The sequence below is a fragment of the Bison bison genome, unplaced genomic scaffold (genome assembly GCF_000754665.1).
Source record: "Bison bison bison isolate TAMUID 2011002044 unplaced genomic scaffold, Bison_UMD1.0 scf7180017864458, whole genome shotgun sequence".
Lineage (NCBI taxonomy): Eukaryota > Metazoa > Chordata > Mammalia > Artiodactyla > Bovidae > Bison > Bison bison.
Genome location: NW_011495020.1, coordinates 5,259,733 through 5,286,072, shown reverse-complemented (window position 1 = coordinate 5,286,072; position 26,340 = coordinate 5,259,733). Strand labels below are relative to the sequence as shown.

Below are 26,340 nucleotides of genomic sequence, written 5' to 3'. Positions count from 1 at the left end.
TCCAGCAGATCCTCCTCCTACAGACTGATGGGTTGATTTAAAAGTTAAAATACCCTTTCATATAAGAATCATACAGGCCCTTTGTAAAACAAAAGTGCCCCAAAGCCTAGGACGAGTCATTTATTAACCTTTGTCCAGCATGTTAGTAAACACCCCCTCTTCCACTCTCTACTATTTTTAGTTCAGTCAGGGAGGACTTGCGAGATAACCTAGTTAATGTTGGTTTGGGGTGTTTTGTTTTTCTAGCCCTTGTGCGTATGTATTATATACATAGGAGATTATATATACACACACACGCGCGCACAGGATACTTTTGTAAAAATAAGATGCACTGGCTTTCAGACGTATCTCCCCAGAGTTAAGCAAGTGGGTATGCGTGGAGGACCTCCAAACCTTACCTTTTATGTTGTTCTGCTGGGAAACTTTCAGTATGGCCGCGGTGTTTGGATGATGTAGACGGGCGTGTTGTGTTGGTGGTGAAGGACAGCAGCCCATGCATGGGTGGGGAAAGCCTAATATATGTTTTTTTGTCCTTCCTGGGAGAATTTTTAATCTTTTTCATCTGTCGTATGTGTTGATGATTTTTTTTTTTTTTAATATTTACTCATATTGTCTCTCAGAAGGATGTGAGGATGTATTCTTTCTGGGTAACCAAAGTTGGTACCAGACAAAAAAAGAGACAAGTTTGAATTGTGAGGCCCTGCTAGTTCTTGGTCTGACAGGTGCACTTCTGACTTCTTCAGGACTTTTTCTAGAACACCCTGCATCAGTCAGGTCCCTCTTGTGGAAGGAACCTAGAAAGAACCTAGTATAGAATGGGGACGTCATTTAGAGAAAAGGCTAACAAGAATGTGGAGAAGGAGAGATTTGTAGGAAGGAGTTATCAAGGAGCAGTACTAACTTAGGAGTCATCTGGTAAGTTGAGGCGGCATAATACAGAAACCTGAGCTGTGGGTCAGGACTCAGGAGACCTGACTGCCCACCTACTTGGTGGCCTTGTGATTTGGAATAAGTTACTCTCTCTAGGCAGCCTTTCCTCATCTTTGAATGTGGAGGGTGTCCTTGACCCTTTTCCCCTCATAGTAGTTGTGAGGATCAAATTTTGCATATATTCATATCCATTCATGTTTTATATAAATTGTGAAGAGCAATACAGATGTAAAACAAAGTTCTTGTTTGATTTAGAAATATGAGTACTAGGACCACATTTACCTGATAAAGGTTAGAAAAGAGAGCATGTTTTTTTTAAAGAAGTGGTCTTTGGATAACTCCATTTTAGGGCAGATTGATAGATGATATATTCACAGATAATTAAAAAGACAAAGATAAAAAGATACCCAGAGATACTTACATGTTGGGGTCTTGCTTTTTTAATATAAGTAAAATTTACATATGCTATTTGAAAAGCTTTGATAAATGTATACATTGGTGTGGTGTCTGTCCCCATCACCACAGTATTTTCATTACCCAAGAAGCTCCCTCATGCCCTTCCATTCAGGCTCCAACTACCCCCATCGCCCTAGGTGACAGCTGTTCTCATTTCTGTGTACATAGTTTAATATTGCCTGTTCTTGAACTTCATATAATCATGGCTTCTATTGCTCAGATAATGTTTTTAAATTCATCCATGCTGTTGACATGTACCAGTTCTGTTTTATTCTTGAGTGATATTACATTGTTTAAGTATAGTGTACTTATCCTTCTTCTGTATAGTTTTTTTTCCAGTTTGGAGCTATTATGAATAAAGATGCTTTAAATATTCTTGTAGAGTCTCTTTGTAGATGTTTATTTTCATTTTCTTGAGTAAATACCTTGGAGTAGAATCACACAGTCATAGGCTAGAAGTGTGTTTAACTTTATAAGAAACTGCCACCCTTTTAAATTTATTTTTAATTGGAGGATAATTGCTTTACAATGTTGTGTTGGCTTTTGCTGTACAACAACGTGGATCAGTTATGAGTACTTATATATCCTGTCCCTCTTGAGCCTCCCTCCCACAGACTTTTTCCACAATGATTTCACACTCCTGTAGCAACGTGAAAATTCCTGTTACTCCAAGTCCTTGAAGACATTGTACCTTTAATTTTAGCCATTCTAGTATGGACAAAATTATATTTCATTGTGGTTTAGTTTGTATTTCTCTGATGTCTAGTGGTGTTCAGCACCTTTTCATATGATTATTCTCATTCAGATATCTTTTGCAAATCTTAGCCTTGCATTTCTTATTGGGTTGTCTTTATTAATTGTAAGGGTTCTTTCTGTATTTTATATACAAATCCTTTGTTAGATATTATGAATATGTTTCTCCTAATTTTTTAAGTTTTTGTTTTGTCAAATAAAAGGATGTATTTTGATGAGCAGACATTTTTAATTTGAAGAAATCCAATTTATCAAGTTTCTCTTTTATATTTAAAAGAAAAATTTTAAAGAGGCTTCTCTAAGTATTCTCTGCCTATCTCAGGCTTGGAAAAATATTCTTCTTTCTTTTTTCTAGCGGTTTTATTGTTTTAACTTCTGCATATTAAGTTTATGAGGGGATATTTATTTTAATGCAGCAACATGGATATCATTAGCATTGGATTTAAATCAATCTAAATATTCTAGAGGGCTGTCTGCCTGAAAAGAAACAAAAAATAATTGCTTCATATTAAAATAATCTTTTTTTAAAACATTAAATAATAATAGTAACTGATAATAGAATAATGTTCACTCTTTTTTTATAGGATTTTAATTTTTGGAAGTGAATAAACCTAGTTTGGAACACAAGATGACTACAGCTGCAGAAAGAAAGTATCTTAATATTAGGAAAAGATTGGATCAGTTGGGATACCGCCAGACTCTGACAGTGGACTGTATACCTTTGGTAGAAAAACTTTTCAGGTAAAGATGAAAAGACTGTTGCAAACCTGTGTGACCCTGAATCCTATTTATCTAGTTTCTGATTGAGCTTCATGCTTTAGTACAGAAATAGGTAGACTTTTTAAAAGTCCTTAAAGCATCTGAAGCTTCTCTCTTCTCCATGTTGCAGAACTCTAAGGTCACCATTCACACTATACTATTTAAAGTAAATGTTTCTGAGAGTTTTGTCTGTGAGTAAAAGTACAATTTTTAATGTGATTTTCTGATCTAGTTAGGAGTTCTGTAGCTGCTTTATTCACTGGTTTTTATTTTATTGAAATGCAGTTGACATGATATTATGTTAGTCACTGGTCTTTAATTGCTACGCATTTATAATATTTCTCTAAGGTGGTTGATCATGACTTTAGCTGTTAACATGTTAATTAAACTGAAAGATTCTTTGTTATTTTTATTCTTTTCCACATAAATCCTATTACTGTGATTTGAGACTAACTAGAGCAGAGAAATGGTCTAGGAAGTTTTTGCAGTAGGACTGTATGTGATAATGATGAAAAGAAGCAAATGGATGAAAGATACTTTGTGGTCTCTAGTATGGCCTCCAGAATCCTTCATGATCTAGTTCTCGGTCAGCAATTCAAAAGTATAGGGTGGAAGTATGTTTAACTTTCCAAGAAACTGACATGCATTTTCCCCAGTGGTTTTACACTCCCTTCACCTTCCCTGTATGAACCACCTGAAGCTCCTGAACACATGTTCGCTCTCACCCTTGGTCTCTCCATGTGCTGTTCTATCTGCCTGTAAAGTCTCTTTTTCCTCTCCTTCCTGCTTTGTCTTTATGCTCAGTTAGCTGTGTGGCCTGCAGCTGTCTGTCACATATGCTGCACGTTACCTTAGCTGTTATTATTGTTGGAAATTTGTTTTACCTTCCCATTAGAATGCAGAGTCCAAGAAACTAGAGACTGACTGTTTCACTGCCATACCTAGGAGAGGCTGAACACATGGTCCGCACTAAAATATTTATTGAGTTTATCACATAGTACTGTAACTTTTGACAGATTGTTAGTAGGATATAAACTCCTTGTCAGTGGGTTCTTTACCATGTTCCCTGCCCAGTAAATGTTGATGTAGTGAATATTCGGTTCATCTATGTTCTTAGAGGTAGGGAACTGATCCGTGTTTGTTGCATCCCTGACACTTAGTGTGTAGCAGGCATTCAGTAAATGTTAAATGACCAAATAAGGTTCACAGATTCCACAGGATCAGGTGACTAATTAAACATGGGGGATGAGTGAGACCAGGTTGAAAGGTGATTCTGCTTATGTATGTATGCTTTATTTCTTAATTATGCCAGGAAAGTTTTGAGACCTTCCTAGTACCTTAAAAGACCTCTAGTGTTTGTTTTTGTATGTCTGATTTTCGATTTGATCTCAGTATTAACATTTAAGTCTTTTTAGAAATCTGTTTTTAGTTATTAAAAGTTAATAGAATGTTTCCTTGTATTTGCATTTTCCATTCAATATTAGTGATCTAGTTCATACAACAGAAAGTCTTCGGAAATCAAAATTATCTGCTGTGAAAGCTGAAAAAGAGAGTGCCAATTTTGATTTTGTATTGGAACCTTATAAACTTGAAAATGCAAGATTGAGTAAGGAAAATAATGAATTATACCTGGAATTAATGAAACTGAGAGAACAATCAGGTCAACATATTAAAGGTAAATTTTTGTGACTTTTGAAATTTTTGCCCTTTTTATTTTATATGTGGGAAATCCTAGTCCACCTTTGAAACTATTGATTAGAAAATGTGATAGTCTTCCTACTGACAGTTCCTGAAATATAGGGTATGTTGAAGAGCTCCCAAAAGAAAAATAAATCTGCATTCCACAACTATATTCATCTTCACTGAATGTGGATTAAATTTTTAGAATTAAAACTGCTGTAATGGTGGTGGTGTGCACTCAGTTGTGTTCAACTCTTTGTGAACCTGTGAACTGTAGCCCATCAGTTTCTCTGTCCATGGAATTTTCCAGGCAAGAATACTGGAGTGGGTTACCTTTTACTTCACCAGGGGATCTTCCCAACCCAGGGATTGAACCCGCATCTCTTGTGTCTCCTGCATTGGCAGGCAGACTCTTTACCAACTGTTACCAACTGTGGCCCCTGGGAAGCCCAAAAGTTGCTGTAGAAAATATTAAATACTGGTACTGAAGAAAAATGTTCTTATAACAACTTCTGTGTTTCTGAGAAAAAGCCGTATATCTATTGTTCTGATTCTTTTATACCCTGTTTTTGATCTAGAAGATAGAATGATTTCAGAGGTACTAGGCAAAGGGTAAATTATATGGCTAACTTATTATAAAATCTTCTTGTATTTAGTAGAAAGCCCTGGCTAATATTTGGCATGAATTGATAATCCCTTAGCTTCCTATCCAATTTACTGGATCAAAAGCTCATATTAGGCTCACCACAGAAGAAAAATATAATTCCTTTTTGTGCTTAGTGACTTATTTGCAATTTTGTTAATGGTGGTAGAAAAGTTATAATGTTGTAACAAAGCATATAAGAATCAGGTGGAGCCTTTCAAATTATTGTGACTTTTTTTTTGTTTTATGGAATGGAAGGACTTATTGATGTATAAAATACTCTTTAAATCTTTTTCATTTTAAGAGTTGAAAACCACATTGAAAAAGTGTGCACGTGAAACAGCTGATCTGAAATTTCTAAATAATCAATATGTTCATAAACTCAAACTTATGGAGAAAGAAAGCAAAGCTAAGAATGAGAAAATTCAACAGCTTCAAGAAAAGAATTTGCAAGCTGTAGTTCAAACTCCAGGTGAATCTGTTCCCTCTCAAAACAAATTATGTACATCTAATCTTTTATTAATTAATTTATTTTTTTACATCTAATCTTTTAAAGATGTTAAAACTGTCGACTGAAATGGGACTTTCGGTATTCATGCTTTAGACTTTAGTATTTGAAAAGATGTATTTGGATAGCCACAAAACCTTTAAAATTTATTTCTGAAGACCCAGCTTATATTTCTATGCATGTGCTGAGAAACTTACGTTAACAGTAACTTCTTAGGTATAAGTCATCTAACCTCAGTGCCTAGGGTTTTATTTCCTCTATTATTAGTTTGAATTCTTTTTTCTATTATTATTATCACCATTATTAATTATAAAAATACTTCATACTCTAAAGACTTTGAAAATGATATACCTTGTTATTTCTTAGTTTATTTTACTCTTCTTAGCCTTATGCTCAGTAGCTCTCAAGGAAGAAAACAGAAATGATGGGCCATATGCAGAGTTAGTGGTTGTCCAGGCTCAAAGCTGATGGAAGAATCTCCAGATCATGGAGGTGTCTAAACCATGAGACTTAATGTTATGGAAGCAAACGAGGTGAAGGCAGGTCCTGAATTATGAGACTTGGTAGAGACTGAGGGATTAAAGAACGTGGTGAGGACCAGTAGTAATTTGGTCAGAATGAAGATTGCCATCAGAAGAGAGTTGAAGACGGGGAAGCTGGCTCAGTTCTATCTGGTGACACAGTCCAGGCTTAATCATGTTACTATGTGCCTGTAGCTGAGTGAAGAGGAGACTCTGAGAATTGAAGAATTGCAAGCTGGGAGGCCAGGATCAGGGAGGAATCTGTGGGACTTGAAATGGCAGAAAATAAGCTGGGAGAGGGAGGAGTGTGAGCCAAAGGCAGAAAAGCTGGGGAAATGTGGGAGAGGATCTCAGAAGTAACTAGAAGATTAAGAAAACAAAAAAAGGAGGATAATTAGATTTTCTGAGAAAAGAGTGGGCCTAAATCAAGAGTGATTTAGGAGGTATAATCTCTAAAATTTAGTGATGGATAAATTTAGTAAACTTGGGATGTAGAGGAATTTCCAAATTTCTGTTTGAAGTGATTGAGTGGATGAATGAGGATATTAATACTATTTCTTTCTTTCTTTTTTTTGGCTGCACCATGGGGCATGTGGGATGTTAGTTCCTTAACCAGGGATCAAACCTGTGCCCCTAGTCTTAACCATGAGACCACTGGCAAGGATGCCCTGGTACTATTTCTTAAGATAGGGAATATGGAAAACAGAACAGAAGTCCACCGTTTACAAAGGGTTTGTTGAGTATGTTATATCCATGGGACATTCACATTGAAACTCCTAGTATGCAGTGGAATATGTAGATCTGTCCTCAGAAATATGGTCCTAGATGGAGATTCACATTTGGAAATCATTGGAATATCCTGAGAACAGAAGCTTTGAATGTGGTAGGAGTTACTAGTGAGATTATATATAGATTGGAAAGAGAGGAGAACCAAAGACAGACCTTAGGAAATTGTCTTTTAAGGCACAGATGGAAGAAGAGGGTCTTTGAAAGAAACTGAGAAGGAGCAACCAAGGAGGAAAACCAGGAAATAAGGGAAGAAAGTGGTTTACCTTGTTCAGCTGTGTAACTACAAGCAGGCCATTTAAATACTTTTGACCTGGTTTCTTCATCCTCAAAACAAGAGGTTGCTGCTGCTGCTGCTAAGTCACATCAGTCGTGTTCAACTCTGTGCGACCCCATAGATGGCAGCCCACCAGGCTCCCCTGTCCCTGGGATTCTCCAGGCAAGAACACTGGAGTGGGTTGCCATTTCCTTCTCCAATACACGAAAGTGAAAAGTGAAAGTGAAGTCTCTCAGTCGTGTCCAGCTCTCCGCGACCCCATGGACTGCAGCCCACCAGGCTCCTCCGTCCATGGGATTTTCCAGGCAGGAGTGCTAGAGTGGGGTGCCATTGCCTTCTCCGAAACAAGAGGTTAGGAGTATAAAAAAACTTGTTAGGATTCTAAGGCACACAGAGTTGTGGGTTGTGTTTGTTCTTTGTGAAGGTCAGTTAGTTTTTCAAGTACATGTCTAATCTTGGCCAGGTACTGGAAAAGGTAAATTATCCTTGTGGTTTGGGCCAAGATGGGATATATCTAGCCATCAAAAGAAATTATACCTACTAGTTTTAAGGATAATTAAGAAAATTCCCCATTAATTCAGGATACATATTCTTCTCTATACTAATTTTGATTCTTAAAGTTTCAATTATCTGCTCCTTTGGCCTTGCTTAATAAACATGTTTATTTTAGTTAACATTGACTTCAGCTTCTCATTTGACAGTTTTCTGCCGGTGATGACGTCTTGAGCTCTGTCATGTACAACAAGGCACACTCAGCTTTTAATCTTGCCAGAGTTTGGTCCCCATCTCATGAAGGAACAGATTAAATCTGGGCATATATACCAAGCATGCAGAAAATAAAGCTTGCTTTCTAACCATGTCTTGTTGAGTTTTTCAGAAATGAGTTGTTTAGTTAAAGATCAGGTGGGTATTTATATATAAGGGAGAAAACATTTGACCTGGCTCTTATGTAATAAGAGCTAGAGACATACTTTATAACAAAAAGGCTAGCCTTCTAAACTATTTAATTCTAAGACAGTGTTTTGTTGTCAGTTTTTTGAAATACACTTTTTTTTTTTTTAGGTGGCAAGAAAAGAAATATTGCTTTTAGGCGCCAGCGCATGCAGATTGATGAACCAGTCCCTCCCTCTGAAATCAGTTCATATCCGGTTCCTCAGCCAGATGACCCTTACATCGCAGACCTCCTGCACGTGGCTGATAACAGGTGCATTAAAGAATTCTCTGTTGGCTTTAGTTACATGATCACTTGGTTAGCCCTAAGTTTCTTGGTAGTAGGGTTTTGTCTTCTTAACTAGCCTATCTCTGGTATGTAGCATAGAACTTTGCACAAGCATTCAGTAAACGCTTTCTGAATATATTCTGAATATAAAAGGTTTTCACTTGTTTTGAAATTTGATTTCAAGTAAATCATATATCTGGGGTTTCTGTCTATATTTGCTTTAAAACTATTTAGTGCCACCTACAGCCTATTTCAGTAGAGTTGCTTTGACATTCAGCTTTATCACCCAAGTAAATCTTCTACAGACTCTCTATTACTTCAGATTTTTCTCTAATGCTCGTAGCATGAGTAGACTTGTAACTGGCTTTGATATTCTTGCTTCATGATTCTCTGGCTCTGTATGTTGGTGTTTCCTTAACTTGGAGTCAGATGTAAATTCTATTTTAATTATTAACTTCAATAAACTCTTTGGAAAAGGCTATGTAAGTGTTCTTGGGATGTAAAGATGCAACTTTTGAGACGTTTACGACCCGGTAAGAAGATGAGACAAGGGGAGATACACAGAATGCCGTTAAGAACATCTTAAACAGTGCAGAGGAGTAGAAGAGCACTAGTGACGGCCTCTCTGGTCACGGCTGCAGAAACAGTGTAAAGTACAGAATACACCAGTGCAAATGGTTAGTGCAGCTAGCTTTTTACTTTGTAGATTATGTAGACAATATGAGAGAGTTTTCTACTTTATTATTAATCTCTATAGCAATTAAAAAAAAAAGACATTGGTTGGGGGACTAATTAGGGTCTTTAGCTCAGTTATTCTCACACAATATTTTGTACCTGTATTTATATACTTACTTGACTTTACCCATGAAATATTTGTGTTTTGTTTTTCTGGTACTTATAAACTAGGACTTAGACAATGTGTTAGTATTATTTACTGAGTTTTAGAGGGCTCTGTATGTATTCGATTCAATGGACATGAACTTGGGAAAATTCTGGGAAATGGTGAGAAACTGAGGCCTGGGATGCTGCAGTCCATGGGGTCGCAAAGAGTTGGACACGACTTAGTGACTGAACAACAACGTGTATCATTTTCTGTCTTTTTCTTTCCCTTAATATTCTTCTTTTCTATCAAGCCATCATAGGTAGCATTAGTCTCTTGATTATCTTATTTGTTGAATTTGCACATGCACATTTAACTTTATTTAGAGTCATTCACGCATATGTGAGTGTGGTTGCACACGTACTGCTCTCCTACTCCTGGATTAGTGGGTAGTAGTGGTTCTAGTAATGCTAATAGCAGGTACAAGCAGTGTTCAGCTGTACTCTATCTACCCTATGGAAAAGCTCTCTTAAAATTAAACCTGGCTTCAGGCTTTATTTTTCCAGTATGAAAGTGATTGTGACTTGTTTTGTTAATGCTTGGCAAAGTTTGATGTAGTACGGTACATTTAGGATTCATATAATTCAGATGATTTAGACAAATCTTGATTCCCTTGGAATTAACAAGTTCCAGGAAAGAGTAGTTTTTTTTGCTGTAGTTACCTGGAAAATTGATATTTCTCAGTATTTTTCTTCTCTCTTAAGATTGTAAGATAGTTTGTTAGAAAATACAGGGTCATGTGGGTTCAAAAAACATTTAGTCCCTTATTTCACTTAATAGTATTGTGAGTTTTGGACTCAATGCTTAGTTCCCTGAACCTAAGAATTGGCAACAGTACCCAGAGGAATTTGTCCTAAGGATCAAGATGCAGTAGGAGACATAATGTATCTGAGTTTCAGATTATTTACCACTCAGTTTTGTATCTGTTCTTATAAAATTAAATCTCTAAGATGATGTACTCTGTGCTGTGGCTTGGGACCCCTTTGGCACAGCACCTCCTACCTCACTGAGAAACAAAAGTTGAGGGTTTTTAAAAGAAGGTATCTAATTTCACTTTTGTAACTTTGTATTTCTTATCAAAAATATATTGACATTACTTATAAATATGTTTCAGAATTCAAGAACTTCAACAAGAAGTCTGCCAGTTACAAGAGAAGTTAGCAATGATGGAAAGTGAACTGAGAGATTATAACAAGCAGGTAGGATTTTTTATTTGCCTAGCTGGGATTGAGGTGAGTGTGCTGTGACTGTGAATAGAATTGGGTTATGTTTAATATTTCTGATACCTGAGTTTTTAATACAGCTTTTCTTTTTAGTAAATTCGTTAATAGAATTAATAGATGGAATGGCTTAGATGGCTTCAGAGCCTTCAGTCCATTCCCTGCATTATGCATTGAGGTGAATAGTAGTTTTTTTTTTTTTTTTTTAAGGTGAATCATCTATCTCCCCAAATATTATAAACATATTAACTGTTTCCATCTCAAGAGGTATTTTATTGAAGTGTACTATGCTTTATAATAGTATTTTTAAAAACTTCTTTTACCCTTTCTGTAGATTTTATCATTTTGAATATGTCTTTGAAAGTTACTCTTCCGAGTTGCCATGCTTATTGAATATTTTCTATATAAGCACTGGTACCCCATACGACAGTTTTCTAAAGAAGCAAGGGAATGAATAAATTCAGGGTTACATGAAAACTTTGAACAAGCTTTGTTCTTTTATACTTTTGGTGTCTTGGCTAAATTCTGATTTGGGTAATTACAGGCTTGCTTTCTTAATATGCTTACTGAAGTTTAAATCAGGTAACACGTTTTCCATATTCTGCACATAACTATGTTTTTTTGGAGTGAAGAAATCTGCACATACCAATATAGATGTAACCTATGTATTGGTATAAGTGTTAAGTTTATGAAGTACTTTGAAGATCACTTGGATAAAATGGAGTTAAAAGGAATTATAGTAATGTCATCCAAAAAACTTATTTTATGGAGAGATGTTGAACATATCAAATATGCATATGAGATGAATATTAATTGATATTTTTCAATTTATAGTCAGTCATTCTTTCATCACATTTTTTTCTAAGTACTTTATGAACACAGACTGACCAGTATTGTCTCCGTGAGGTGGCTGAGGTGTTTGAAGAAAATAGCCTGACCATTCTGATTGAAATCACCAATTTAATGTGGTTATCAATATTGATTGAGTCTACTCTATTCTCTATCAGTTTTTTTTTTTTTGGTGGGAGTTTGTTCTGTTCTTCTCAGCATATATTCCAGATTTTACTGTTCTCTTCAAGCTCTTTCCATGGCCTGTAACACCCTCCTCAGGATATCATTTTCTTTTTCAGTTTCCTATCTCTGCCTTTAAAATGAGCAGTATTCACAGGTTCTCCTTAAGATTTAATGGGTAAGATGGTATTCTTCCTGTTTAAGGTTTCATGCACTTGGCCCCATTCCCTCTCTTCTCCTTAGGATATTGCTTTAATCAGTTATTCTTTAACAAACTTATATGGCCATTTTAATGGCTATGAATTTTTTCAGTCTTCGTAACAGAACTGTGAGGAGATGCTTTTATCATCATCACTAATACCCCTTAAAAAATATTTTAATTACCTTTCCCCTCTTGCTAACTAAGGCCTTCTTCTCCCTCATGCATACTTCTCTAAAGGGTGTCTTACTCGTCTTTCTCTACTTCTTCACGTTCTGTTCACTTCTTAACCTTCTGTTGGCTTCTGTCCCCAACTATATAAGTTGATCTAGTTACTGTTGACATTAGTTGCTGCATCCAGAAAGATACTTTTAAGTCTTCATTTTCGTGACTCACTCTGCAGTATTTGACATTATTGATCATTCCTCTTTGAAAATCTTCTGTGGCTTCATTTTCTTTTGGTTTTCCTTTTCTTGCGTTTTTGTTTTTTTTTTTTTAAGCCTCTTATAATATCGTCTTTGCTCTTTTGTCTGCCTGCTCCCTAAAATATCACCGATCCCTAAGATTCTTTGACTTCTCCTCTCCATGTTTTCTCAGATAGTCTCATCTACTCTCTTAGTTTATTAGCTGAACGTTGATGACTCCCCAGTCTCTCAGGCTGACACTTTCTGCTGAGTTCCATTCTGATATGCCCAGCTTGACACTGGCATTTCCACTTGGATGAATGCTGTCTGTACACATATGCCTAGTGCTAAACTTTCCAGCTTCTGTCTCACATTTGTTTCTCCTCCTGTATTCTCAACTTTGATTGGAAGCTTCAGCATCCACCCAAGCCAGCATTCTGTAGTCTTTATATATCTCATTCTCTGCCTGTCACATACCACTCACCATGTTCTGCCAGTTCTTAAACTTACATACTCTGTTCTGTCCTGTCCCACTGTTTCTTAGGCTCTAATCATCTCTCATACGTTCCTACAGTAGGTCTCCTTGCTTCTGGTCCTGTTCTTATCACATTCACCCTTTACTCTTGAGTAATATTTCTCCCTAGTGAAGTATACAGTGCTTATCATATGCTATGCTATGCTATGCTAAGTCATTTCAGTCATGTCTGACTCTGTGTGACCCCATAGACGGCAGCCACGAGGCTCCCCCGTCCCTGGGATTCTCCAGGCAAGAACACTGGAGTGGGTTGCCATTTCCTTCTCCAATGCATGAAAGTGAAAAGTGAAAGCTCAGTCGTGTCCGACTCTTAGTGACCCCATGGATTGCAGCCTACCAGGCTCCTCCATCCATGGGATTTTCCAGGCAAAAGTACTGGAGTGGGGTGCCAGTTCCTGCCTAATTCTTTGGACTCATCTCCAACTATTAATTTCCCTTGCATGTTATAATTCAGTCATACCGAGTCATTTCTGCTCCCTTAAACATACCGTGTTGCCTAGTGCTTCTTTGTCACTGCCGGGAATATCCCTCCTATCTTCTCTGCCTAGCATATGTTATAACTTTTTTGGACTTATTTATTGCCTTGACTACTTTGGTACTGTGTACCTATTTCTATTATTGTATCATTGAACAACATATTAAAGCAATTATTGGTTTATTTTCTTGCTTTTCCTGTAAAGCTGTGTATTTCTGAAAGTAAGGGATCATGTTTTATTCATCTTTGTATATTTAGAACTATGCTCAATAATTGCTTTTTAAATTGAATACTTGGTTTTTGTTTTCATTTTTTTTTTTTGAAAAGAAAACCAAAGTTTGAAAGTGTGTGTGTGTTTTTCTAGATTCTTGGGTGGGAGTTCATGGTTGGTAGTGATGTTTTTGATGGTATATCTGTTTTTTTCTACATAATAGTAAAGCAAATTCATTCTGGCCTCATATCCTTTTTAATACTGAATTTCAGTAGCAAATCATTTCCTTTTTGTTTTATATTCATTTGTTTATCTCCCAGTTATTTCTACAGGCACTGAAGTAGTTCAGACTCAGTTCCAGGACTTAGTTTCTTTTTGTATAAACATTGCCTAATCTTAGAGGAGAGGAAAAAAAAAACCATAAAATTGGAAAGAATCTCTTCAGTAAAAATACTTATGAAACCTGTGTTGACAATTCTTAGGTTGAGATTTTCTGTGTATATTTTTGCTCTGTATAAATGGATCTCATAATACCATTTATGTGTCAGTAACATATATGAGTGTTAATCTTTTGTATACATTGTGGGGCATAAGAAAAATGGAAGTATATTCAAATAAACGTTTGTCCAGTATTAATCATTTCAGTTCAAAACCATATCTTTAAAAATGATAGCACAACTTTATGTTTTCAGATTGAACTTAGAGAACGAGAGATAGAACGACTGTCGATTGCATTGGATGGGGGTCGCTCCTCTGATATCCTTTCTCTGGAGACTAGAAATAAAGCCAACGAAAAGCTTATTGCTCATTTAAATATTCAGGTAACGACTTTATATATTTCACTGAGCATATAAAGTTGTAAGTGTTTTTAATGGTCTTGGGTTTGTAAAGGTGAAAGAGTTGTTTATTTGGGTATTTATAGCAGAAAAGATTTCATAGAGTCAAAGTATCCAAAATTGGGTACAGCTGTTGAAAAATCCTGTTTTTATATTTAATGAGGTGCAGGAATTGATATACCACAGTGATACGTGTTTAAAAGAAAAGAATAAACTGAAGGTAAGAAGTAATCCTCAGTTTGCTTTAAAAATTGTGTATATACATTCAGAGAGAGAAAACACTAGAAGAAACTATGCCAAAATACACTAATAAAGGTTTATCTTTGTGTGGTGACATAGTCTTCTCTATGATTTTCTCCATTTTCAGAATTTGTATTTCTTTTATAGTGTAAAAAATATTATTTTAAAAATAAATATAAAAATTAAACATAACAGTTTTTATTGAACTATGTAGTAGTTTGCCTTGCCATGCATTTGACCTAAGAGTGAAAGAGCAAGAGACTTCTGTGAAACGTGACAAATGACCTTTAGAAATTTTTTTTTAACTGAAGTATAGTTGAGTTACAGTGAATGTTAGTTTCTGATATACAGCAAAGTGATTCAGTTATCCATATTATATATGTATTATTTTTCATATTCTTTTCCATTATGTTTTTTTGTTTGTTTTTAACTGCACTGGGTCTTCTGTGCTGCACGTGGGCTTTGGTTTTGACGGTCGGGGCTACTTTCTAGTTGCAGCGCACAGGCTTCTTGTTGAGGTGGCTTCTCTTCTTGCCAAGCTTGAGCTCTAGGGCACACAGTCTTTTAGCAGTTGCAGCTGGTGGGCTCAGTAGTTGCCTTTTTCAGGGTTAGTTCCCCCGTGGCATGTGGGATCCTAGTTTCTGGATGAGGGGTTGAACTAGTGTCCCCTGCTTTGGCAAGTGGATTCTTAACTACTGGACCACTAGGAAAGTCCTTCCATTGTGTTATATTACATGTTGTTGAATATAGTTCCCTGTGCTATATGGTAGGACCTTGTTTATTTTATATACAATAGTCTGTATCTGCTAATCCCAAACTCCTAATTTATCCCTCCCCAATCCCCTCTCCCCTTTGGTACCCATAAGTTTGTTTTTTGTGTCTTCGAGTCTGTTTCTGTTTTGTAAATAAGTTCATTTGTATTTTTTTTATTCCACATATAAGTGACATCATGGTGTTTGTCTTCTTTCTGACTTCATTTAGTATGATAATCTCTAGGTCCACTCATGTGTCTGTAAATGGCATTATTCCATTCTTTTTTATGGCTGAATAATATTCTATTGTGTACACACACACACACACACACACTGCATCATCTTTATCCATTCATCTGTCAAGGACGTTAGGTTGTTTCCATATGATCTTTAGACATTTAGATATCACTGCTGCCTCAACTGTAGCCAGAGTAGATTAAGTCCCAAATATTAGCATAGCTCTTGAGCAGTGCTGTTCAGTAGAAATAGGATATGAGCCACATGTGTCATTTAAAATTTCCTAGTAGTCTAATTAAAAAAAGTAAAAACAAAACAAGTGAAATTAATTTTAATAATGTATCTACTTAAATATATCCAAAATGTTATTTCAACATGTAGTTGGTGTTGTCAAATATCATTGGCATATTGTACTATTTTTTTGTACTAAGTCTTTGGACTCCTCTTTGTATTTATAGCACACCTCTGGACTAGCCACATTTTAAGTGCTTAGTAGCCATATGCAGATCTAGTGGCTTCTGTGTGGTACAGCACTCCAGACTAATATTATCATAGTGGTAATCTTGTCATATATTTAGAACTCTATGTTGGGAAAAGGTTCACACAAATTTCTTACTTATCCTTTCCTTCCATGCTTGAAAACTGAAGACATATATATATTTTTACTAAACCACACATCAGCAGTTTTACAAATAAAAACAATATAAATTTGAAAATGTAAAATAGCTGGAGTTTTAACTTTCAGTATTTTAAAAAACACAGTATTTTGAAATATTTTGAAAGTTCAGTATTTGATAATTTTCCAATTTATTAACTTATGAATTACAAATTCAATTTAGGTTGACTTTCTTCAGCAAGCTAATAAAGATCTGGAAAAGCATATACAAGAGCTTATGGAAACCAAGGAAACAGTAACATCTGAAGTTGTTAATTTAAGTAACAAAAATGAAAAACTCTGCCAGGAATTAACTGAAATAGACCAGTTAGCACAGCAGTTGGAAAGACACAAAGAAGAAGTGCTCAAGACTGCTGACAAAGAACTTGAGGAAGCAAAGGTACCTCTAGGCTATGGGGGTGCTCGTCAATTCTCCTAGAGAGGAGTGAGCTTGAGTTCTTTTGGTATCCTATCCAGGTCTTTTGGTTTGTTTTGTAATTCAAGTTTTTTTTTAAGTGTTATTTACATGCTCTAAATGTTTGCACTTTCTCCAGTTGTTCGTGTGTCTTTCTGGAGCAAATCTATTTTTATGGCAATTTTCCAGATTCCTCCCTCTTTTCATTCAAGATTTTCATCTGTCCTTTCTCTACATTATAAGCAGGCTTCTGAAGTTTGTCCTCTAGGTCATTATGTGCTCAGGAGCCCTTTAAAGGTATTTTTTGAAACTATATATGTCCTTGCACATTTTTAAGTTGGTAGCTAACATTTTTCATCTTTAAATAGATGCAAAGGATGTAATTTCTAATCAGTTGTTAAGATTGATCTCTTAAAATAAAATTGTCATATTGTTCTTATAAATATAACCAGCAGAATCCAAATGACCCTTCTTGAAATCCCCACAAAATTGTATCTTATTGTAACATATTTTATGCTTGAATATCTTTTTATGATAACTATCAAATGTCTCTGCAATTAAAAATACATGAATTGAAATTTTTTTAATTTAAAAATATCCTGTGACTATAAGGTTCAGAATGTTAGCATTTTCCTGTAAAACGTGTTATTATAATTATTAGTAGTCAGTGGATCAAAGTGACAGATGTAGCACAAATGTTGGTAAATACTTATCAAATAAAAAAGTAAAATTGTACTGAAAGTACATCTTTTAGTAAGATATAATGGGAGAAAATAGCATCTTAATTAAAGGCTTTGATGAGCCCCAACATTTCAGGTGTTTGGTACTTCAGAAGTTTTTTATATGTAGAGGTATAGTATGAAATTAGAAGCTTGCCTTTCTTTTGAAAAGTGGGTAAAAGGCAATTGTGGAAGGGTAGGTGGGAAAGAAGAATTCACATGATACCTAGACCACAGGTTTTCAGGTATATAATTTTTAAAAAGGATATTTTCAAATTAATCCAGATATTGATTTCATAAAACTGTATGTATATGATAGTTTTGCATAATACTTGGATAATCTTTATATTATCCCAAGCATGAGTATAACCTATTAATAGTTTTAAGGTCACTATTTTATATCAACTAAATAAAATGAATTAATCTTATACAGTGTCATCTCCATTAATTAGTAGAATAGAAAGAAACTACCTCAACATAATAAAGGCCATAGTGAAAAGCCCACAGCTAACATCATACCCAGTGGTGAAAGACTGAAACCTTTTCCTCCAAGATTAGAAACAAGACTAGGATGTCCATTCTCCCTACTTCTGTTCAACATAGTACTGAAAGTCTTGGCCAGAGGAATTAGGCAAGAAAAAAGAAGTAAAAGCCATTCAAATTGGAAATAAAGAAGTAAAGTTTTGTTTCCAGATGAAATGATATGTGTAGAAAACCCTAAAGATGCCAATAAAAAAAAAAAAAAAAAAACAGAACTAATAAATTCAGCAAACTTGCAGGATACAAAATCATTGCATAAGAATCTGGGTGCATTTCTATATTAAAATCCAAAAAGAAAATTAAGAAAATAATCCTGTTTACAATAGCGTCAAAAAGAATAAAGATCTCAGGGATAAACTTAACCAAGGAGGCAAAAGACTTGTATACTGAAAACTATAAAACACTGCTGAAAGAATTTAGAGACAGAAATAAATGGAAAGATATCCTGTGTTCATGGATTGGAAGACTATTGTTTGAATGTCCCTACTACCCAAAACAATCTGCAGATTCAGTGTGATCCCTCTCTAAATCCCAGTGATTTTTTTTTTTTTTTTTACAAAAATAGGAAAAAAATCCTAAAATTCATATGGATCTCAAGGGACCCAGAATAGCCAAAACAACCTTGAAAATGAAGGAAACATAATTAGTGCAATTTTTTTAAATTGTTTATTTTACCAGGTCTTAGTTGTGGCATGTGGGATCAAGTTCCCTGAGCAGGGATCAAACCTGGGCCCCCTGCGTTGGGAGCATGGAATCTTAGCCATTGGGCCACCAGGGAAGTCTCAGTTAGTGCAGTTGTAATTTTGCTTTTGTGACTTTAGTTTCTTTGCAGTATTTCTGTGTCTCATTGCTTTCCTTTTCCACTTTCTTTTGCATATTCTCTCATGTGTGCACAACATACTGAACACTGTCACACGTCACGTTGAAAGTAGTCGAGAATGACAACTTGGCTCAGTAAAAGATTCCTGTTAGGTCATATATTTTAATCTTGGCATTCAGCACTCTTAGTTGCCATTTAGAGGATCCAGGTTGATCGTCTCCTGGATGAGGGCATGGCAACCCTCTCCAGTATTCTTGCCTGGAGAATTCCATGGACAGAGGAGCGTGGTGGGCTACTGTCCATGGGGTAGCCAAGAGTTGGACACGACTGAGCGACTAAGCACAAGCACAGGGTGTTAGTAGTGGGTGGTGAAAGAGCAAATAGGATGGGAAAGTCAGGAAATGACAGGGCTGGAAGAGGAGTCCTAAAAACCAGGGCTCAAGGAAAGTCCTACAATTATACAGACAGAAGAAGATTTTCAAGGGCCTCTCTTGTTGCACATGTTACAAATAGGTCCCTATAAGCATTCAGGATACCAGAAATTGAAGAGAAACCTAAACTTTGCCTCCTCTTCATTGAAACTGAGGCATAGAGCTGGCTAAAACTTTTGCTCCCCCTGATGACAGAGAACATGAATTACTCAAAAATGACTTGGCTTCATTTTCACTGTCACTTAGTGTTAAGTTTTCTTGACTTTTAGGTATGTACCTAATAAGCTTTTTATTCCTAGAAAGAGATTAAAAAAAAGCTTTCTGAAATGCGAAATCTTGAAGAAACAATGGGAAAACTTCAACTGGTGAGTAGGTTTTGTATTGAATTGCCAGAATTTTCATTAAGAAAAATTTTATGTTTTATTTTACTTTTTTGTTTACTAATTATAATTTACCTATCATAATGTTTACTGTTTCAAGTGTACAGTCCAGTGGTTTTGGTATAGATACAAAGTAGTGCAGCCATCACTACTAATTCCAGAACATTTTAATCACTCCAAAAAGAAACCTCATACCCATTAGCAGTCACTCCTCATTTTCCTCTGCTCAACCTCTGACAGCCACTAATCTGCTTTCTGTCTCTGTAATCTATAATTTGCCTATTCTAGATATTCTATGTAAATGAAATTATACAATATATAACCTTTTATGTGTGACTTCCACTTAACCCATTGTTTTCAAGGTTCATGCGTATCATAGCATGTATCATTACTTCTTTTTTATGGCTAGTAATATCCCATTGTATTATATATTTGGTTACATTTATATTTTATAATTCTTTTTTTATATTTCTAGAGATTAAAAAAAATTTATTGTAATAGAGTTGATTTACAATGTTGTGTTAGTTTTAGACGTACAGCAAAGTGAGTCAGTTATACATGTATCCACTCTTTTTTATAGATTCTTTTATATATATATATATATAGGCCATTACAGAGTATTCAGTGGAGTTCCTTGTGCTATACAGTAGGTCCTTATTAATTTTCTATTTTATATATAATAGTATGTATATGTCACTCCCAGTCTCCCAGTTTATCCCTCTCCCTGCTTACCCCCAGCTAACCGTTAGTTTGTTTGCTACATCTATAATTGTGTATCTGTTTTGTAGATAAATTCATTTGTACTCATTTTTTAGATTTCATATATAAGCCACACCATATGATATTTGTCTTTCTCTGACTTATTTCAGTCAGTATGTATATTTGTATACTTCTTTAATCTCATATATAATAGGTAGCAAGTTACACTCAAATTTGGAAAGCCTGTTAGGAATTTTATATTATTTAAATGACTTCATGACTCATCAGTTTACTATTAAAACTAAAAACTGATAATTACTTGATAAAATTGTTGACCTTTATTAAAAAGGACTCAGTTTTCTTTTAATTATTTTGTTTGGCAGTACAAACCATCTTACTAGTCATTTTGTTCATTCTTGTGGTCTTCAAATGAGACAACTAGTAATCATCCCAGCATAAACCTGGATTTAGCCTAACCTAGATGTAATCTTATAGTCTAGAACCGGCAGAAAGAATGTCTTGCGTACAGGTAGAAATTCCTAGGTGGTCACCTGATAGATTATTGAGAATTTTTTAATAGCCTGTTAAATTGGATGAGTCTCCATTAATATTGGAAACAAAGACTAGTACTAACTTCCAAGTTTTCTCATTAATTATACTCTTTTTACAGTCTAGTGGTAATATTCTGGTGGCAGTCATGAGGCAAATTAAGCGAAGCCTTTTGTGATACACTGGCTCATAACTGAGCCATAACACCAGTTAGGTGTTCAGTAACTGGTTTTTGTATGTTCACTATGAACAGCGTATCACAATGACTTTCTATTTCATCCAACTGCTTTATCAGGTAGTCAGTTCAGCTGAACACTGCTAAACATTAGCTAAACCTACTAGATGTTGCCCACTCTTGAGTTTCATAGATACGTAAAATTGTCCCATAAAGTCAGAAAATGTAAAATAGATGTTTTGATGATGTTTTCACTATAGTGTAAGCTCCGTGAGGACAGGGATTTTTGCTGTTTGTTCACTGCTGTTTGTAATGCACACTGTTTGCAGTTGTATGTGATTTATAATACTGTCTCAGAACTGTGACCAAGTTTCAATATTGTTGCCTGACAGCAAGATGTAGTTACTTTCTGACCTTTCTTATTTTTTCCATTGGTGTTACATTTTATGTATTTTTAAGATAAATGTTAACAATATTATTAGCTGCTGCTACTAAGTCAATTCAGTCGTGTCCGACTCTGTGTGACCTCATGGACTGCAGCCTACCAGGCCCCTCCGTCCATGGGATTTTCCAGGCAAGAGTACTGGAGTGGGGTGCCATTGCCTTCTCCGATATTATTAGCTAACATTTATTAAGTACTTGCCATGTGCTAGACACTGTACGGAGTGTTTCACATTTGTAGAATCATCCATAGATGAATCTATAGATGAATCATTCATAGATGAATCCTCGGTGTCCAGGTGCTGGTCTTATCCCCATTGTGCAGGTGAGACTGAGAGTAACCCTGTGCTTATATATACTTGTGGTAGTCTTAGAGCACTGTCTTTACTTTTGCTTTTCTTTAAACATAAAAAAGCTTTAAAATTTTTTATTGAACAAGTCATATTCACTTTTTTGAAAGACAATATGCTAAACAAATTAAAAGAAAATAAAATCCAATAATTCTACTACTTTAGAAGGGAGCACTATTGAGTTTGGGTTTTGTGATGCTTTTAGCCTCAATTGAGAATTAACTTTAATTGAAATGGTATATATTTGACTGACTAAAAGTGTATGTATGTGAATTACTCTTAAATAAATGTGTTTTCATGTTTTGTAAAGTTGCTAGAAATCTTAATTTTAGTATTAAAATTTTCAGGAATTAAGCTTATGTCATAAAGAAAAGGAGAGGCTGAGTGATGAACTCCTTATAAAATCAGACCTGGAAACTGTTGTTCATCAGCTTGAACAAGAAAAGCAAAGACTTAACAAAAAAATTGAAAGTTTTGCAGTTACAGGTAAAATATAAAATGTTAATAACTTAAAAAGTGTGATTTCCTCTTAATGTTTTATTTTTAGCAGTAGATGATGTTTCTTTTTCATTCATTCATTCAATAAATATTTGTTGAGTGTTTGCTGTGTATCAGAAACCAGACTAGGCATTGAGATATAGTAGAAAATCTGTCTCCCTCAAGAACCTTACAGGAACCTTTTATATTCTGACTAGTTGGTACAGGGAACCCCGGTTGAATATTTTCCAATGTAAATTTATCTTTCTTTGAGTCACATGATAATAGAATTAAGACTATGAGGAAGACCATTATGAAATAGTGGGAAATTGAAGTACAGAATCATTTTAAGTAAATGCAGTTTTATCACCTTCAGGTACACACACACAAACACACACACTTGAAATAGGCTAACTTTCACATACACACACACACACACACACACACACTTGAAACAGGCTAACTTTCTGCCAGGTACCTTATCCTAAATGAATTGGTTTAAGAAACATGTAAGAATCCATTCATTCATTCATTTGACAAATGTTTATGAGCCTGTAGTGCTGGGATGTATAAGGTAAACAAGATACACAGGCCCACTGCTCTTGTGGAGGCTATAATCTAGTCAGAGAGACAAACTGGTAGCACATAAGTGAAGAAATCAATTTCAGATGGTAAGGGTATTAAATAAACTGGGAGGGTATGCTAGAGATCAGCTGATCAAAAGGCTTAGTGATGGACACCAAGCCATATGACAATCTGGGGCAATTTTCCAGGCAGAGGGGATGGCAAGTGTAGAATCCTGGTACCATCAAACTCCATGTGTCTGAGAAAGTGAAGGAAAGCCAGTGTGCTATTTTAAGAAAATGCTGTATCCTGGGCTCTTCAGCATCTATGGGGATAATCTATCTGACCCCTTCTCTGCTTAACCAGCTGTATGACTTGAGCATGTTACTTAACGTTGCTTCAGTTTCCCTATCTGTGTGGTTAAGATGGCACCTAACCCAAAAGGTTGTTATGAGGATTAAATGAGTTCATATATTATTAAAGTGCTTAGGCCTACATTTGAAAGTTTGCAATTTTACTTCTTTCATGCTATCTCTATCCTGCCGTTTCAGCATAATCTTTGACATACCTGAAACTCCCTTGTTTCTTTGTGTTTTGAATGCATCCTCCTACCCAAAATCCAGCCATGGATCAACTAAAACATTTACACGTGAGCAGCTAAGCACTGCTTGCATGTGCCCCAGTTGAGTTCAGTTCAGTCACTCAGTTGTCTGACTCTTTGTGACCCCATGGACTGCAGCACACCAGGCCTCCCTGTCCATCGCCAACTCCCAGAGTTTACTCAAACTCATGTCTGTTGAGTCAGTGATGCCATCCAACCATCTCATCCTCTGTCGTCCCCTTCTTCTCCTGCCTTCAATCTTTCCCAGCATCAGGGTCTTTTTCCAATTAGTCAGCTCTTCGCATCAGGTGGCCAAAGTAGGAGTTTCAGCTTCAGCATCAGTCCTTCCAATGAATATTCAGGACTGATTTCCTTTAGGATGGACTAGTTGGATCTCCTTGCAGTCCAAGGGACTGTCAAGAGTCTTCTCCAACACCACAGTTCAAAAGCATCAATTCTTCGGCACTCAGCTTTCTTTTTAGTCCAACTCTCATACCCATACATGACCACTGGAAAAACCATAGCTTTGACTAGACAGACCTTTGTTGGCAAAGTAATGTCTCTGCTTTTGAATATGCTATCTAGGTTGGTCATAACTTTTCTTCCAAGGAGCAAGCATGTGCCCCAGACAGTAGCAATAGCACTGGAAGTTACATGGCCCTGAACCACAGCGCCCCCTTCAGTGAGGTGTGGAGATCTCACTCTATATTCCTTACAGCTTGATCTCCTACTCTGCAGGGAACATATTCAAGTATTTTTCATTCTCAGTAAACCCATTCTGAGTAGATGATCTTACCTCCAGTTTTGCTAAAAGAACAAGCCGTCAGGGAGGCATTCCATGTTTCGTGTCCCCAGATCTTTAACCTGTCCACCCTTATCTTCCCTGTTAGAGTGGAGCCATTTGGCTTTTATGATAGGCCACTGCCTCCATCTGTTCTCTAGGTCCCATTCTCTCTCATTTTAAAATGCTACATATTATCTCTTTTTGATAACGTTAGCCTTTGTACTGTTTTTTCCCCATTGGTATTCAAACATGCTTTTCCCTTTTCCCATTCTAAAGCAAAAACTGTGACCCATTCCTATCCAGCTACTCTTTCCTCCTCATTATAGCTTTTACATCTTAAAAAGTCATTCATACCTGCTTTTCTGCTTGATCACTGTCTATGCTTTAGCACCTCTGCTGCTGCTAAGTTGCTTCAGTTGTGTCTTGACTCTGTGCGACCCCATAGGCAGCAGCCCACCAGGCTTCTCTGTCCATGGAATTCTCCAGGCAAGAATACTGGAGTGGGTTGCCGTTTCCTTCTCCATTTACCACCTCAGTCCACTCCAGTTTGCTTCTCTCCTTCTACTTCACCAATAAAACTGCTCTCGTTAAGGTCACCAGTCACCTCCATTATACTAAATGCAGTGAACACTTTTCATTCATCAGTTTATTTGACTTACCATTTAAGGCATTTGCCCATTCCTTCAGCTCTCTTGCTTTCTTAACCTCTCTGGTCACTCTTTAGAATGAATTCTGCTATTCATCCTCTGGATTGTATTGCATGCTGTTCTTTTGTGGCTCTTGCCCTGCTACAATTAGAATAATTATTTGACCTTGGACATGTTTTTCGTACTTGTATTCTTAGCTCATGCTGGACATACAGTAAATGCTCAATAATTATCTGTCAAATGGATGAAAGAAGATGGTAAGTGAATTGGAATATGTCTTGAAAATCACTTCATGCTTTTGAATTGTAAAGAACGTCAGTTAAATTAGATTGAGCTATACAAAATTGCCAATATTAGGCAATTTTTGGCCTCCCAGGTGGTCCTAGAGGTGAAGTACCTGCCTGCCAGTGCAGGAGACATGAAAGATGGGGGTTCCATCCCTGGGTTGGTCAGATCCCCTGGAGGAGGGCATGGCTACCCACTCCAATATTCTTGCCTGGAGAATCCTGTGGACAGAGGGGCCTGGTGGGTTACAGTCCATGGGGTCGCCAAGAGTCAGACACGACTGAAGCGACTTAGCATGCATGCACGTGCACAGGCTACTTGTGACTCCTGAAAAGGTAATTTCTGTGGTAAAAGTTAATAATTGTGCTTATTTGAGGAAAGACTAGTTGTTTTGTGTATACTATGTTAAATTTAAGCTTAATGTTAAAGTCACTCATATTATAACCAGTTTTAACAGGTAAATTTTCTTTTAGTGCATTTTCAGGTCACCAGAGAGTAAGTACCATGTGATAATTTATTGTTCACTGGGTAATATACTAAATAGTACCCAGACTTGTATATGACAAAAGCAGGACTTGACTTATTGGATTTTATTTAAACTTTTAATATAATTTTGGGTTTTTTTTTTCTCTTTCAGCACTTACCTCTTTGATATTTGGCAGTTGTAGGTGATATGCAAAACAGCTAATGATTTTTAATAGCTTTCATTGTAAAAATTATTGATATAATTTATTTGGCTGATTATACATTTTATATGCAGCATTGTTTTAAGATTTTATTACTTTAATTTGCAGAAAGAGAACTTACTGTGGAAGTTGAGAGGATGAGACTAGAACACGGAATAAAACGACGAGACAAGTCACCTTCTCGTTTAGATACATTTCTGAAAGGTATAGAAGATGAACGAGATTTTTATAAGAAAGAACTAGAAAAACTCCAACATATAATACAGCGAAGATCTTGCTCTAGAAGTCATTCTACATGTGAAAAAACGCCAGTATTTAAAACACTAGAAAAGGTAATACCTCTTTGTGAGTGTTTGATAAGGCAAGAAAGATCTTTATGAGCAAACTTTTGATTTATTATTGTAATAATGTAATGTTATTCATACTTATTTTAAGAAGTCTTTTTTTCTTTTTTTTTTAAATTTTATTTTATTTTTAAACTTTACATAATTGTATTAGTTTTGCCAAATATCAAAATGAATCCGCCACAGGTATACACGTGCTCCCCATCCTGAACCCTCCTCCCTCCTCCCTCCCCACCCCATCCCTCC

The 26,340-nt window shown here is 36.0% G+C and overlaps 1 protein-coding gene across 1 annotated transcript in view; it reads left to right on the top strand.

The window, feature by feature from the left end:
• Positions 1–2,722: 2,722 nt before the first annotated feature.
• CEP135 (centrosomal protein 135kDa) overlaps positions 2,723–26,340 on the top strand; it is a 72,636-nt gene continuing 49,018 nt past the window's right edge. The window contains exons 1-10 of the mRNA XM_010859665.1: positions 2,723–2,880; positions 4,383–4,573; positions 5,526–5,693; positions 8,376–8,517; positions 10,527–10,611; positions 14,160–14,288; positions 16,372–16,587; positions 19,412–19,477; positions 22,054–22,192; positions 25,859–26,082. Of these exons, the coding sequence (XP_010857967.1) occupies positions 2,768–2,880; positions 4,383–4,573; positions 5,526–5,693; positions 8,376–8,517; positions 10,527–10,611; positions 14,160–14,288; positions 16,372–16,587; positions 19,412–19,477; positions 22,054–22,192; positions 25,859–26,082 (1,473 nt within the window). The 5' untranslated portion in view covers positions 2,723–2,767. The remainder of the gene's footprint in view (positions 2,881–4,382; positions 4,574–5,525; positions 5,694–8,375; positions 8,518–10,526; positions 10,612–14,159; positions 14,289–16,371; positions 16,588–19,411; positions 19,478–22,053; positions 22,193–25,858; positions 26,083–26,340) is intronic.